Source organism: Danio rerio, chromosome 24 (assembly GCF_052040795.2).
Source record: "Danio rerio strain M-AB ecotype USA chromosome 24, GRCz13ab, whole genome shotgun sequence".
Classification (NCBI taxonomy): domain Eukaryota; kingdom Metazoa; phylum Chordata; class Actinopteri; order Cypriniformes; family Danionidae; genus Danio; species Danio rerio.
In genome coordinates this window covers 15,340,156-15,356,247 of record NC_141044.1, presented here as the reverse complement: position 1 = coordinate 15,356,247, position 16,092 = coordinate 15,340,156, and the positions used below count along the sequence as shown (strand labels likewise).

Here is a 16,092-nt window from a genome sequence, read left to right as displayed (position 1 = left end):
TAAGAGTGTATGGTTGTTTCCCAGTACAAAATTGCGGCTTGAAAAGCCTCCGCTGAATAAAATATGTCAGAATAGTTAATGGCTCATTCCGCTGTGGCGACTGCTGATAAATAAGGGACTGAGCCAAAGGAAAATGAATGAATGAATTATGGATGTCAATGTGTTCTGGTTTCCAATATTCTTCAAAATATATTTTTTGTCTGTGTGTTCATCAGAAAAAGGCTTTGAAAAAGGGCTGAACCACTTTAGAGTGAGTAAATAGTAGTACGTTTTTTTTATTTTATTATTATTTTTTTTAGGTGAACTATAGAACCTTAGACCATAGTTTATAATGTAAATGAATAGATTTCAACATTTTCAACATATCAAGTTCTACAAGGCTTTTTGTGACAGTTGCATTAAATCATGACACCTAAAAATAATTAATATATGTCCTAAAATTATATATGTTTTAAATAATACCTCATTATACAAGTCCATGCATTTTGTCTAAAAGAGGGAGAATCAAGTCATTTTACTATAGGATTAGTCACTATGTGCTTTCCAATGTGCTTAGTCATGTATAACACAATAAAAGTTAAAATCACCAAGAACCATAAAATACAAAAATAGTTTAAGTAGATGCATTTTAATCTTTCGCTTGCCTTTGTTAACATTTTCAAAATTTAAAGTTTCTTTGACCACCTTATCAATTCTGCTAAAGAGTTCTTAAACATCTTAAACAAAAACGTATTTAAATGTTTAAATGAAAATTTAGATAAACTTTTTTTTTTAAATGATGTGATGAAATATAACTTCAATGTTGTTCACATGACCAAGAAAAAAACATTCCTAAAAAATGGGTGCTTTGCATGTTCACGATGACTGAAAAAGATGTGCAAACTTTAAAAAGTTTTTAATTCAAGATGTGAAATGAAGTGATTTAAGCAGTTTACAGAAAACAATAATGCCAAGCTACACTGTAAAAAAATCCATAAATTAGCAGCTGTCTGTATTTTGTGATATGTTTTTATTTAAAAATTGTAAAAAATAAATTCAAATGTATTTATGCTTTTGAATTGCATTATGAGACCTTGATCTTTTTTTCTGAAAACCTTTAACCTTAAAAAGTGGGGAAAAGTGATTTTTATTAACATCTTTATTAGTTTAAAGTGATATATTGTCTGGGTTAGTGTTGTATATTACAGTATAAAATAAGCTGCCAGTACATTCTCTGGTATTTTACAGATGTATTACTCTATTCATTATTTCTTAAACATTATATCATTTCTAATTTCAATAAAAGTCACTTTGTTACACTGTAGAGTTGAATTTTAAACATCAAAAGTCAACAGAGCGGGTCCCACAATACAATTCACAACCATAAATAAATAGAAAGCACAAAATACTGAAACTGTTAATTAATAGATTTTTTTTTTACAGTGTAACAATGGTTAATGTCACTGAAACTTTATGAAACATTTGCCATTTTTAAGTAAAATGCTTACATCCCTTCATCTCACTTGTGTGCAGACATTTTTTAGGCACATTAATCTGGTCAATCCTTTAAATTATTTTTTTATTTACATTTTTCATTTACAGAACTATTGAACTGTTTTTGGAATGTTTGACGAGTCTTTAGTTACTTTTTTGCAGTTTATTGTAAAGTAACAAATTACAAATATTCAAATTATATTCATTTAGTATTTTTTCTCAGAAATTGTACTTTACTGAGAAGTTTCAAAAATGAGAAATTCTACTTTTGCTTAAGTAAACTTTCAAAAACTTTCACACAACTGCTTATCTTCAACATGCAGTCATTACTTTATATGTTTTTTTTTTTTTTTTTTTTTCTGTCTACAATGGTTGGCAAGTAGAATAATCAGTCCCATGATTCCTGTTCAATGAAACTGCACATAGAAAATCTTCTAAACTTGAGGAGATAAAGGAATCCCAGGTAGCTCGACTTCAAGTGGTCTAGAATTCTGCAGCCAATCACAAATACGACCATGTCACTCCCATTCACTCCCTCCATTGGCTTCCCATTCATTTCAGGATTGAGTTTAAAATTCTTCTGTTTGTGTTCAAGTGCCTACACAACTTGGCACCTAAATATCTACCAGATCTCCCGATAACCCACCAAGAAAAAAAAAAAAATCTTGTAATCTTAACGTACTCTTAATCCACAGCCATATCACCCTGTACCCCAAGACCGGTTACTCACTGAAGCTAAGCAAGGCTGAGCCTGGTCAGTACCTGGATGGGCGACCAAATGGGAAAACTAGGTTGCTGTTGAAAGTGGTATTAGTGAGGTCAGCAGGGGGTGCTCAACCTAGTGTTCTTACTTCATTAAGCAGTTATTGCTAAGAAACTAAACTAAGGATGCCTATGAATGATGACTGAAATTGCGAAATGTCCTTAAACAACAACTAAATCCACAACAGAATGTAACGTTTTCAAATACATGCACACATTAGATGTTACTGCTTTAGAGTGCCATCTAGTGTACTAGACCGTCTGTAGCTTGTTAGTCAGGCTTCAAAGTACATAACCTGAGCATTAACATATTGTCATATGTACATAATGCTTTATAAAAGGCTGTACGTTGGACAATGAAGCTAATATAACCTAGCTAAACTGTTTAATTATTATAAAACAGCTAGCAGGATGCAAGCATTTATGACACATCACTTTGTTTCCTAGCGTTTTAGCGAGAAGAGCGTTCACGTCCAATACATTGCACGATCCTGAGTGTCTTTGTTAACAGCGTTCTGGCAGAAGAAGAAGGTAGGAGGCAGCACTGTAAGTTAACCTTTTTATTCTGAGCTCTAAAGAAAGAACAGCCCTTAACAAGACCACCGCGGTGCTTAGGGTTGCTTCCTAAAAAAGCCTGGACATTATTTTGAATGTTTACAAAACATTCCAAAATAACAACAACTTTACATTCATACAGCATATTTTGTTAGCTGGTCTTTGCGATTCATACTAGAGTTGTTAGAGTTGTTATCTCATAGCGAGTAGCTTCCCACATGCAGAGCCCATGCAGAGGTTAAGCACAACGTCCTGGTGTAGAATCATTATCTGGACGAAAATGCCTTGTGAAATACAAAAGTATAAGAAGAATCAGTTCGACAGTATGTGTGCTGTATACAAGCAAGGTTGAAGACTTTGACCCGCGTGTGGGTATGTTCTTCCTAGCGTGGGATGTAGCGCCATGGGAGAAGACATGCCACCCAGCTGACCTTGCAGTAAAGCGTGCAATAATTTATTCATTGCTTATCGTACTGGTTTTGCACAAGCTGATGCGATGGAAATGCCTTTTCCCCTCACTTTCTGCCTTTTAATAGGTTCCCTTTGAATTGTACTTTGATCCAGTGTGAGACCTATTGATTCCATCTCCATCTTTGCTCAAGAGCATCCAGATTGTGATCTTAATTTGCAGTCTAATCTATTTGTTTTCAGTGACTTTTTCTCAAGCTGAGATAAAGTGTAAATTGCTGTTCCCCTTTCGATGATACAGTAAGCATTGCCCACCGCCGTAGTAAAATGAAAAGTCACCTTTAGATCTAATTATTTAAACTGCAGTGGCTCCCACAGCTATTAAATGGTCCTTATCTAAGAGTGTCCAGCTGGCAGTGTCAGATAAATGCCACACTATGAATCTGTAAGTTTTTTTTACTATATTAATCAACTAAGTTTTTGATGACATGCTTAAACAGGGCATAGCAAGTACTGTATGTGCTTTAACATTATAAAAAGTTTATATCCTTATGACTATTATGGATGTTACCATTTTCTCATTTTGTTATAATTAATATAAACATCTATCTATCTATCTATCTATCTATCTATCTATCTATCTATCTATCTATCTATCTATCTATCTATCTATCTATCTATCTATCTATCTATCTATCTATCTATCTATCTATCTATCCTCACTGGCCACTTTAATAGGTACACCTGTCCAACTGCTCGGTAATGCAAATCAGCCAATGACATGGCGGCAACTCAAGGCATTTAGGTCAAGATGATCTGCTGCAGTTCAAACTGAGCATCAGAATGGGGAAACAAGGTGATTTAAGTGACTTTGAATGTTGCATTGTTGTAGGTGCCAGACAGGCTGGTCTGAGTATTTTAGAAACTGCTGATCTACTGGGATTTTCACACACAACCATCTCTAGGGTTTACAGAGAATGGTCCGAAAAAGAGAAAATATCCAGTGAGCGGCAGTTCTGTGGACGCAAATGCTTTGTTCATGTCAGAGGTCAGAGAACAATGGCCAGACTGGTTCCAGCTGATAGAAAGGCAACAGTAACTCAAATAACCACTCATTACAACAGAGGTACGCAGAAGCATATTCTGAACGCACAACTTGTCGAACCTTGAGGCGAATGGGCTACAGCAGCAGAAGAAGGCGTTGGGTGCCACTCCTGTAAGCTAAGAGAAGTAAACTGAGGCTACAATTTACACAGGCTCACCAAAATTGGACAATAGAAGATTGGAAAAACATTGCCTGGTCTGATGAGTCTCGATTTGTGCTGCAACGTTTGGATGGTAGGGTCAGAATTTGGTGTCAGCAACATGAAAGCATGGATCTATGCTGCCTTGTATCAACAGTTCAGGCTGGTGGTGGTTGTGTAATGGTGTGGGGGAATTGAGCATTGTGTCAACACCACAACTTACCTGGGTATTGTTGCTGACCATGTTTATTTCTTTATAACCAAAGTGAACCCATCTTTTGATGGCTACTTCCAGCAGGATACATGCCATGTCATAAAGCGTGAATCATCTCAGACGTGATTTCTTAAACATGACAATGAGTTCCCCTTCGGTTGGGGAACTTCAGTGCTATTAAGTGGATTTGATATTGAAAATCCACGTATGGGAAGGATTCAGTTCAGAAGCCGCTTGTCTGAAAGAGTATTGAACGGGCCAATGAATGCAATGAATTGGCAGCGTAAGCTTGCACAGGTGTGCTTCATTGCCAATTATTCCAGCATATTCTCCCGGTCCAGAGTGTGTGCACGCAGCGGCAGACGGTCGTGCTGGGTTTCTCTCTTGCCTGGCGTTCTTTGGGTCCAGTCCTCCAGAGCTGTGCGTATAAAGTTGCAAACTTCACAGAAAGAGCAACACAGTCATGCAGCACGTCCTTTTCAGGATGGCGCTCCGACTGTGCGTTTCTAGATGCGGTGGTTTCCTGTCCTCGGATGATGGGCACGAGCACTGCGTTGCATGCCTGGGGGGTCCAGCATGTTAATGCGCTGCTCGCGGACAGTCCATGTCGTCATTGTGATGCCATGACTGTTGCGCAGTGAAGATTGCGGCTAGCCTTTGCAAAAGGGCAAACCACCCCAGTTGTCTCCTGCTCTGCAGCAGGCACTCAGGCAGATCTGAGGGTTTCAGCGAGAGATAATCTGTCACCCACGGGCCTGCGGACCTCCTGCTCCTCTAAGCGCTCCATCCAAGCTTCGGGTGGGGGAAGAGATACGTCTAACAGATGGTAGCACTTACGCTCGATGACACCGGAGACAGACGTCCACCGCGGCATCGGAGGGTGGGCTTTCATTGTCCGATGATGATCCAGACCCGCTCGCCCCCTCCGGGCAGGTGAACGCTGTCACAACGAATCCTGAAACGGACATGTTAGCCGTGCTTTCCTGGGCTGCTTCGGCCATGGGTTGGAGATGGTTTATCCCCCAGCTCCGCGGCCAGACCGACTAGAGGGGCGTTCCCTTCTTCCCGGAGGTGCACAGTAGGCTCACGCGGTCTTGAAGGGCACTTTTTTCTGCTCGTGCTGCGTGTCCCTCCACCCTCACCACTCTTGACGGTGGAACGGCCAGGGGGTATGTGGCGATTCCTCAGGTTGAGTGCGCGATGTCGGTCAATCCGCACGGCGCCTCTCCTTGGCGGGGTCCACCTCGTCTCCCATCCAAAGCCTGTAAGTTATCTGCCTCCCTCGGAGCTAGAGCTTACAAGGCTTAGGGCCAGGCTGCTTCCGCCTTGCATGCGATAGCCACCTACCAGCGCTACCAAGCGCAATCGCTGGCCGAGCTGCACGAGGGTGGGTCCAACCCAGGCTTTCGAACTTCGCACCGCCGCCGACTTAGCTCTTCGGACTACTGAGTCCGCTGCGTGTGCGTTGGGGAGGACGATGTCCACTTTAGTTATCCAGGAGTGCCACCCCTGGCTGATGTGCGCGAAGTCGACAAAGTTCGCTTTCTTGACTTCCCCATATCCCAAGCCATGTTCGGCGACACCGTCTGTGAATTTACCCAGGAATTCAAGGCAGTGAGAGAGCAGTTGATGGGTGATGTCTTATTGGCGGTCCGTAGCCCACTCCGCCCGCCGTGCCATTCATACCTGCTCCTCGCCGAAGGCGCCCGCCTACAAGAGCTGCACCGCCCCCGCACACGCCTTTGGCGAAGCGAGCGCGTCGATCACCTCGGAAGCAGCCAGCCCCCCTGCCCAGAACACCACTAAGTCTGGCAACGGACCGTGAAGCGTCCCTGGGACAGCCCATCTGGAGAAGAGGGAACTTGCTCTTTCCCCGCTGGAGGGCGGGGCCCCATTTCCAACGGCACTTTTTACTGGCATGAAAACATCAATGAAAGAGCACTTTTTCACTTCCCCAGATGTGACAGCCCGAAATCAGCCAGTCTGGGACGCTATGCTTTCCAGCTTGCAGATTCGGTGCGTTTCACCAGTGGCTCACGAGCGCTGGGAGGACGGTCTCCATTCTCCCACACCTCGAGCCTCCCCTCCGGAGCTCGGGTGCGGAGTGAGAGCAAATCTGTCACCTCCAGCTCTTCCGTGGGACCCGCGCGCTTCCCGGATCAGCACACCCACTCTGCGCTGCCCCACTGCTGGTACGTCAGCGATTGTAGCGAAGAATCCATTAGCGAGAGCTCTGCCTGCCTGGTTAGCGCGGGCCAGCTCTTTGCGGTGGCTCATACACAAAATAAGACTCGGCTATGCGATCCAGTTCGCGAAACGGCCCCCCAAATCACGGGTGTGTATTCACCAGGGTCAGCCCCCTGTTTGCCCTTGTCTTGCGAGAGGAGATTGCTGTCCTCCTGGCGAAGGATGCAATCGAGCCACTCCCTCCAGCCGAGATGGAGAGCGGGTTTTACAGCCCACACTTCATCGTGCCCAAAAAGAGTGGTGGGTCACGGCCAATCCTAGATCTGCGCGTTTTGAACCGCTGTCTGCACAAGCTGCCAAATCAGAATGCTCACGCAGAAGTGCATCCTCCGGTGCGTTCGTCCTCTGGGTTGGTCTGCAGCATTAGACCTGATGGACGTGTATTTCCATGTCTCCACTCTTCCTCACCACCGTCAGTTTCTGCGGTTTGCGTTTGAAGGTCGAGCTTGGCAATACAAAGCCCTCCCCTTCGGGCTCTCTCTGTCTCCGCGGGTCCTCACCAAGCCCGCGGAGGGTGCCTTAGTGCCCCTTCGGCTCGCGGGCATCCGCATACTCAATTTTCTTGACGAGTGGCTGATTTTTGCCCTCTCTCGGAGCAATTGATTATGCACAGAGACAAAGTGCTCCGGCACTTCTACCTGTTAGGGTTTCAGGTCAACCGAGAAAAGAGCAAACTCGCCCCCGTGCAGAGGATCTCTTCACTCGGGCTGGAGCTGGACTCGGTCACCATGGCAGCGCGCCTCTCCAGAGAGCGTGCTCAGCTGATGCTGTACTGTCTGAGAGAGCTCGACAGCAAAATAGTGGTCCCACTGAAACTATTTCAGAGGCTCCTGGGGCATATGGCATCCGCAGCCGCTTCATGCCGCTCGGATTACTCTATATGAGACTACTTCAGCACTGGCTTCACGATCGAGTCCCCAGATGCGCATGGCACGCGCGCGCATACCAAGTCTCCGTTACTGCACTGTGTCGCCGCGCCCTCAGCCCTTGGAGCGACCCCTCGTTCCTACAAGCCTGAGTGTCTCTAGGACAGGCGTCCAATCTTGTTGTCGTTTCAACAGACGCTTCCAACACGGGCTGGGGGGGCTGTGCGTTGCGGGCATGCGGCTGCGGACCTGTGGAAAGGTACCCAGTTGCATTGGCATATCGCCTGGAGCTGTTGGCAGTGTTCCTCGCTCTCCACCGTTTTTTCCCGGTGCTGGAGTGGCAACACGTACTGGTCAGGACGGACAGTACGGCGGCGGCAGCGTATATCAACCGTTAGGGGATATGCGCTCTCGCCGCATGTCTCAGCTCGCCCGCAGTCTGCTCCTCTGGAGTCATCTGCGGCTGAAATCGTTGCACGCCATTCATATTCAGGCAAGCTCAACCGTGCAGCCAATGCGCTACATCTGTAGAGCTGCGGGCTGGGTGACACCCAACACATTTGCAAGGTTTTACAATCTGCGAGTGGAGCCGGTTTCCTCAAGGGTATTAGGTAACCCTTTGGTGATTGAGGAAACAATTCGGTAGGGTGTTGAAACACGCTTGCTGCGCCATTCTCCCTAACACGGAGGTACGTGCGCCTTTTTATCTGTCAGTAAAATTCCCCGTCAGGTGAGCCCTGCAGATTCCTCCGTGGCCCCCAGCACTGACTCAGCGGAGGAGTCACTTGCTGACCCACTACGTTGTAGGTCTGCCCACTGGTCAGCCCGCGTTTTGGGTACAGGTGCCTGCTATGCGTGATCCCCACTAGGCGATCCCATATGCTTATTCCGCCACGGTTAAGTCCCCCCCCCCCCCCCCCTGGGTGGACCTGTGTCTTCCCTCTCCACTAACCACTTTTTTGCTATGCGTACTCCCCCTTTTTAGGGCTAATCCACATGTAAATTCTGCCATCTATTCCCCCCTTGGTTAGCAGATGGCCTCCGCAGCATCCTCCCTATCGGGATTGCACGCTTCCCAACGTACTGTCGTATATTCCTAGAATTATCGAGATGCTCACGACTTCCCAAAAAATATATCTAAATCCGTAAGACTTCTGTTAAAGTAGGATAAATTAGGGCCAGGGACATGTTGGAGGACCACGCCTCCCATGATGTGGGTGCGTCACGCTTGCTTGACTATCCCCTCATCGGGGGCGTTGGTAAGGTGCAGTCATTATGGCGCTTTTCATAGTCTTCCCATACGTGGGTTTTCAATATCAAATCCAATTAATAGCACTGAAGTTCCCCAACCGAAGGGGAACGTTCAAGGTTACAGAAGTAACCCTTCGTTCCCCAAGGAGGGGAATGGAAGTGCTATACTCCGTCGCCATAATGACTGTCCCTTAGCTGTTTGAAAGTCTCTTCAGCTTAAAAGAATGGCGTTTGCTCGCTCCAGGTGTGCTTATATGCTGGGATAATTGGCAATGAAGCACACCTGTGCAAGCTTACGCTGCCATTTCATTGCATTCATTGGCCGTTCAATACTCTTTCAGACAAGCGGCTTCTGAACCAAATCCTTCCCATACGTGGATTTTCAATATCAAATCCACTTAATAGCGAAGGGAACGAAGGGTTACTTCTGTAACCTCGAACGTTCACTGTACTCAAATGGCCTCCACAGTCAACAGACCTCAATTCAATAGAGCATCTTTTGTGGATGTGATGGAACTGCAGCAATTGTGTAATGCTTTTATGTAATTTTTATTTTTTTTTATTTCTATGCCATGAAGGATTAAGGCAGTTCTGAAGGCAAAAGTGGGTCCAACCTGGCACTGGTAAGGTGTACCTTATAAAGTGGCCAGTTAGTGTATGTACAGTATCTATCTATAAACTCAAAAATAAGTTAATTTAAAAATATTCTGAAAATGTATTTATATTGTTGTATAATTGCTATCAAATGTTATGTAATTTGTTTATGTACGTAAATGTTTGTAAATGTGTTTAAGTATGTTATATTGAATTGCATTGATTTTTTTGCAATAAAAATTTTATATATAATAATTTATATTTTTAATCATTTAAATAATAAATTATTTTTTACAATTTACACTTTTTTCTTGGTACCAGCACCACTTGGAAAGAACCACGGTCGCATTTCTTCCTTGAATACGCCACATACTGTCATTTATTATTTAAAGACAGCTAAAAAGAAATTGACAATCAATTGTCAAAATAAAATACTACCCATAATTCTTCACTGAGAACCATCCTTCTGTTTCCATGTCTTGGAAGTTTAATGATAGCAGTCTATTGCACGCAGAATTGAACACAAAAATAAACATTTGATTAAACATTCAGGGACACGCACTCTGTGTAATTAAACAGTATTAGGTTAATTACCTCTCCCGCGACAGTCTAATTAAGTAGACAGAGCTTGACATCCCTTCAGGTGTGGGTTACACAATTAGGTGTACTTTTACAATTACGCACAAGTACACAGAGAGGTGAGTCGCAAAGATTATGATCCCTGAAACCGACCTCGGGGGAAAAGTTTCCAGAAACTTCCTTTAGTCACAGGATGTCCTCAAGGAAAAAAGCTATGTGGAACAATGTCACTGATGTCAGATCTGATCTGATCTGAAGGTTATTTCACCAAATTTACACTAAACTGAGTGCATTGATTTTCCGTCTTAGCTCTGCTTAAAGAAGAGCAAGAAGTATGAAGTCTTCTAAGTCTTCTGACATCCTTTAAAAGTAGAGGATAAGATCAAACAGGTATCATTACATGTGCTGTCAAAGCCATTGATACGTCTGTAAGCATGAGCAGGCTGCTTATGCGATTCATCAATATTAATGAGGTAAACATTTGGCGGATTCGTTTTAAATGAATTAATGAGATAAGTATTCTGCTGATTCATTTTAAATTGCTTCACTCATTCTCACAATCCACGTTGCCTATGAGGTATCATTAAAGTTTAATGACGTTTATTGGAAACAAAGTTAGCTGAAAGGACTTGACTGTTAAGAGGCGAGGAGTGAACTAGCAGCTACAATAAAATAATACGTAAAGATAAATATGCACTACTGAAGGGAGATATAATGGTATGATATTTCCATTTAATGATTATAGTCACTAAAATGATCATGTTATAATTTTATAATATATGTTTACATAATGATTAAACACTAATTTAATGGATAAAAGGTGTTGAAAATGTTCCACCAAGTTTTGTATCTGGAATGAGAACAAACCACAGATTTTTTTGCAGCTTAATGCGTTTCCGTGTCAAACAACATTAATGTGGATCCCTGCATTATGGATTTGTTTTATGTATTATTTTAATGTACATTATACAGTATTTTTGCAATGTTAGGTCTTTTCATGATAATCAATCATGGCTTTCATGATTATTTAGGTTTGAAATATTAATACTAATCATTTTTAGTTTTTAATTTATCGTGATTTAGCCTGAAACTACAGTAGTAATCGTGACAACATTACTACTAATCATTGGTAAGGTTGTTCAAATACTTTTAAAGGACCTAATGTTTCCTTATTAAAAAACTAAATATGTAATAATTTTTACTTAAGTGAAGTCTATTTATAAACTAATTTTGAGAGGATAATGTGCTTATGATTGGCCACGGCTGGTCCCAAATTAGGTATCACACAATTTACCAATTAAGACCAGATTAACCCAAACACATAATAAATAACCAGATTTTCTCACCTTAGCCATCTTTGTCGCACTGTTGACTCACAGCAAGAATGTCACTGGTTAGAGTTCCAGCTGGGCCAGTTGGAATTTCTGTGCAGAGTTTAGGTGCTCCCCCCATGCTCAGATGGGTTTCCATCAGACACTCCGATTTCCTTCTACAGTCCAAAGACCTGCGGTATAGGTGAATTAAATGAACTAAATGGCATGTATATGAGCTTTAGTAAAAGCTTTCAATGCACAAACTCTAATAATTAAAGAACAGATTCAAATAATTAATTCAGGGGAGCTCTCGAGATCTACCTGAGCTCAGACTCCCCTCTCTGCCAATGAAACAGGAGGGAGCCCAGGGCTCGAGAATCTTTAAAGCTCAGGGCTTTCTCCCAAAACAGCATGCCAAACACACATCATTTAGTTATAAATGATCAGCTAAGTGTGAACTCTTAAAAAGAAATACATGAAATTTACTGTATATACAGTTTGTGGGTGCAAGCGTACAAGTTTGTGATGCAGCTTGCGAATGTTTATTGGAACAATGGATTTGGGAGATGACAAATCAACAAACTATGTTTGTAACAACGGAACTTCAGACTTTAGTTGGCTAACAATAGTTTTTCAGAAATGCACCCTGAATAGCAGCCATATCAACATCATCAGGAGATCATCAGTCAAAACAGAGACTGATATGTTGTACACAATATACTGAATGCATATTAAGGATTACTCTGTATGGGGGACTTTTATTTTGAAAATGTGAGACACAGAAAATTAAAGCCAGCTGCACCAGTTTGTTTTCTATGCATTACTAAGCAATAACTCTACCAGTCATCCCTTTACTGCTCATCAGAAGGCAAACAGCATACTACTCAGACTATGATTCTATTCATCACCGCCCTGAAGAGGTATAAGGTTCCTTTTGTTAAATAATCATGTTTATTGTAAAATTTCCTTGATATGTTAATAATTTCAGGTAACAAAATGTAGACTGCTGAGTATTGAGCTCTTATTGCGATTACCACAAGTTAATATTAATTCCTGGTTGTGTTTGCATTTACATTATAGACTTAAAAAGACTTTAGTCAACTTTTTTTTTTTTTTATAGATTTACAAAAGACTCACTTGGCTTCTCCCACAGCAGCAAATTCAGTTTTGCTTTGTTGATATTTTCCAGTAGTTTATCATGAAGAGTCGATTTTGTTCTCATTTTATGGAAAAGCTGCATTTTTCACGAATCATTTGTGTTTCATTTGTGCATAAATTCATTAGCATTTTTGTATGGGTACATAGAGCTGCAGAACAGAGCTCATTAATATGCATGACCATGCCAAATATGGTCAATATGGAGCTTCTGGTTCTAGGGGAATTTCATGGAGTAATGAGCATAAATTCTGAAGATATACAGTATTATTTACCTAAAGTACATTTATACTAAGTAGAAATCATAGAACAATTTAACTTATTAAATAAATGCAGTATATGGCACCATTAAGACGATAATGGAATCAAAGATAACCACACATTCTCATCACATTTAAGCATTTTACATTATTTGACATTATTACTGAGTTTATTGTAAATTATACATTTGTTGTATGTCATTCAAAGAAAAAAAGCTAATGGAAAATGTACATGCAGGTGACTAGCAGAAACCTAACCCCTTTTTACATGGTAATAGATTAACATGTATTTTACTTTATGCTTTATACAGATAAAATAATAAAATGATTTCAACCCACATCTCATTTAAACATTTATTTATTTGCTCCTTACCTGTGTATTAATAGGATAATGTACAGTCATTATTGCAAAATGAATCCCTTAAGGGTGAAACAAGACGAGGGCATTATCCCTCTATACATTATCCTTACATATCCACTTACTTGAAGCAATTAGCAATGGCCCTTAGCAATGATGCAATGCTAGTTTTCAGCTAGAAACCAGAGACTGTTCAGTCGGGTAGCACTCAACCTGTACTGATAAACTGTCTGACCCACACAAGCTATTTTCACCATCAACAACATCAGATTCAGTCACAATTATTTCGTCAGTACCAAACTTGAGGACTCTACCACACTAGATAAGCAGATTAGATACACTTATTCCCCAATCCATTTGTAGTCTAAAAGGCTTTTGTCAAGCGCAATAATGGCTCAAATAAGGCTCTTTGTCTGACCTTTTCAAAGATACCACAGGGCACAAACTTGGCTTTCATTACAAATGAAGACTGCTAGCACAGCGCTATAAAGGGATGGCAAAATGTCAGGAAGTTCTTTCTCTCAGTGATGTGAAATCGATCTGCTGGCAATCGGTAAATAACAAGCCCCCATTAAACAAGAATTATTAGCACTCGAATTACGATTTATACATTTTATTCATTAATTTTTTAAAATACTTTTAATGTGGTTTAACAGAACAAGTGTCACGATTACCAGTGATTGTATTCCATAAGATCGCTGGATTGCACTAACAATAACTCATGAACAACAATTCCGCCATTTCTGAACTACATATTCATACATGCACTCCGGTCACACTCACACATGCTTCCTCATCTAGATTGATTACTCTCACCACCTGAGGATTGTCAGAGACTGATTGCACACACTATTTAAGCCACACACTCACCCATTCAGTTTGCCAAGTCTTGTTATCTGTCACAGTGACATTACAATGCGGTTTCGTTGTCTGCCTTTGCTGTGTTTTGATCTGACTATCTCTGACTATCTGCCTGTTAATTTGACTTCTACTCTGGATTGCCCTCATACGTCTGGTTGCCCCTGTATTGACCACTGTTTGTCTGATGATTCTAATAAACCTGCATGTGGATCCAAACTTCTGTTGTTGGTGTCACTCCCGCGCGGTTACAACAAGGACATTTTACAGTATTTACAATAATGTTTTTAGTTTGGTTGGACTAAAACAAATGTGTTTTAAATTTAAGCATTTTATTTAGTTATTTTATTAATGTTTTTATTGGATTATTTATTACCCCCTTTATACTATAAAAATGGTGGGTTCCAGACAATCAATTTGTGTTGGGACAACGTGAAGACATTTAGTTAAGATGTATGTTTTTTACACAAAAAAAAAAAAAGAATTGTGTTATTTTAGCTCATTTTAAACATATAGTTTGAACAAACTGAAAATGTCTTTTTTTTTTTAGTTGTCATCTCAGAACAAACCACTTATCCATTTTAACTTTCCAAATTAATCTAACTTGTCAAACTAACTTTATAACATTGTTAAATCTTAAAATGCAAATTGTTGCTTAATACTATTGCAAAATAACTGAAGAGTTTGGATGCAAAAACCTCTAAATGCTGTTTAATATTTTCAAAAACCTAGCATTTTTGTCCTTTTTATTGCCTTTAAAGTGAAATACAGTTTGTTTGTTTTTTCTCAGTGGCTTTGGTGCATTTCTCACAACATTATTTACACTTGCACAACAGTAATGCATTTCTCAAAACAATTAGTACAAACTGCAAAACCTTGTCGATAACAGGAAAAAGCGTGTCACTTGCTCAAAATGGATAGCTCATTCCTCAAAAGCAAGTATTCATGTCAATAAAAGTGTCAGTGTCATCAAGATGAAAAGTCCTGACACCATGGTTTATGAACATGATAATCAAATAGCTTTGTCATGTTTTCATTATGAAAGTTATTTTTATACAATTACAATTACTCTGTAATTTTTTTTAATGCAAAAAAGTCAGATTTTAGTGACACTTCCTGAAAATGCTCAAGACAGCACAGTATACTATTTTCACAGCCATTTGAAAACTACAGTAAAGTTAGACATCTGTATACTGTATGTACTGCAATATTGTTTACAGTTGTGCACAGCTCTACCCAAAGGAAGTTTATGTTTGTTGTAAATAAGGGTGTATTTATTCTTTTGCTCAATGCTGTGAATAAATTAGAATTGTAAAGAGCAAATGCAGTAAAAATGTGAAACGTACATATTCAGTGTCTTGTACTCAGATGCCTCACTAAATGCAGTGATGTATAACTTTACTGTAGTTTTTAAATGGCTGTGCAAACAGTATACAGTGCTGTCTTGAGCATTTTCAGGAAGAGTCACCAAACTCTGACTTTTTAGCATTGGACAAAATTACAGTGTAAACTGTCATAATGAAAACATGACAATCCTATTGGACTATCTTGTTCATAAACAATGGTGTCAGGACTTTTCATTTTGATGACACTGACACTTTGATTGACATAGAAACTTGCTTTTGAGTAATGAACTATCCATTTTGAGTAAGTGACGCGCTTTTGCAGGTTATCAACTAGGTTTTGCAGTTTGTACTAATTGTTTTGAGAAATGCATTAACTGTTGTGCAGAAATGCATTAGTGTTGTGAAAAATACACCAAAGCGACTGAGAAAAACTATAAATTTGCTTGACAGATTTTGACAACTTGTTCAACAATTTTGTATGTAATAACTCAAGTAATGAAATGAGGACTATTAGTTTTATATGGAAGGACTATTCAGCATTTACAAGTTTAGTCAATTTTGACTGACACGACAAAAGCAAATGATAATGTTATAAAACAGCAGAGAGTT

The 16,092-nt window shown here is 40.5% G+C and overlaps 1 protein-coding gene across 10 annotated transcripts in view; it reads right to left on the bottom strand.

Moving 5' to 3' along the window:
- Positions 1 to 16,092, bottom strand: part of trpa1b (transient receptor potential cation channel, subfamily A, member 1b) — a 347,938-nt gene that overhangs the window by 92,644 nt on the left and 239,202 nt on the right. For 9 of the 10 annotated variants that reach the window (XR_015524386.1, XR_015524387.1, XR_015524388.1 and 6 more), the window contains one exon: positions 11,540 to 11,697. Coding sequence is in view for 6 of the 10 variants with exons in the window: in XM_087308524.1 (XP_087164650.1) it covers positions 11,540 to 11,548 (9 nt within the window). In the remaining 4 variants the exon portion in view is untranslated. Of the gene's footprint in view, positions 1 to 11,539; positions 11,698 to 13,404; positions 13,512 to 16,092 lie in introns of those variants that run through there. The other variant, XM_087308527.1, reaches the window with a different exon arrangement.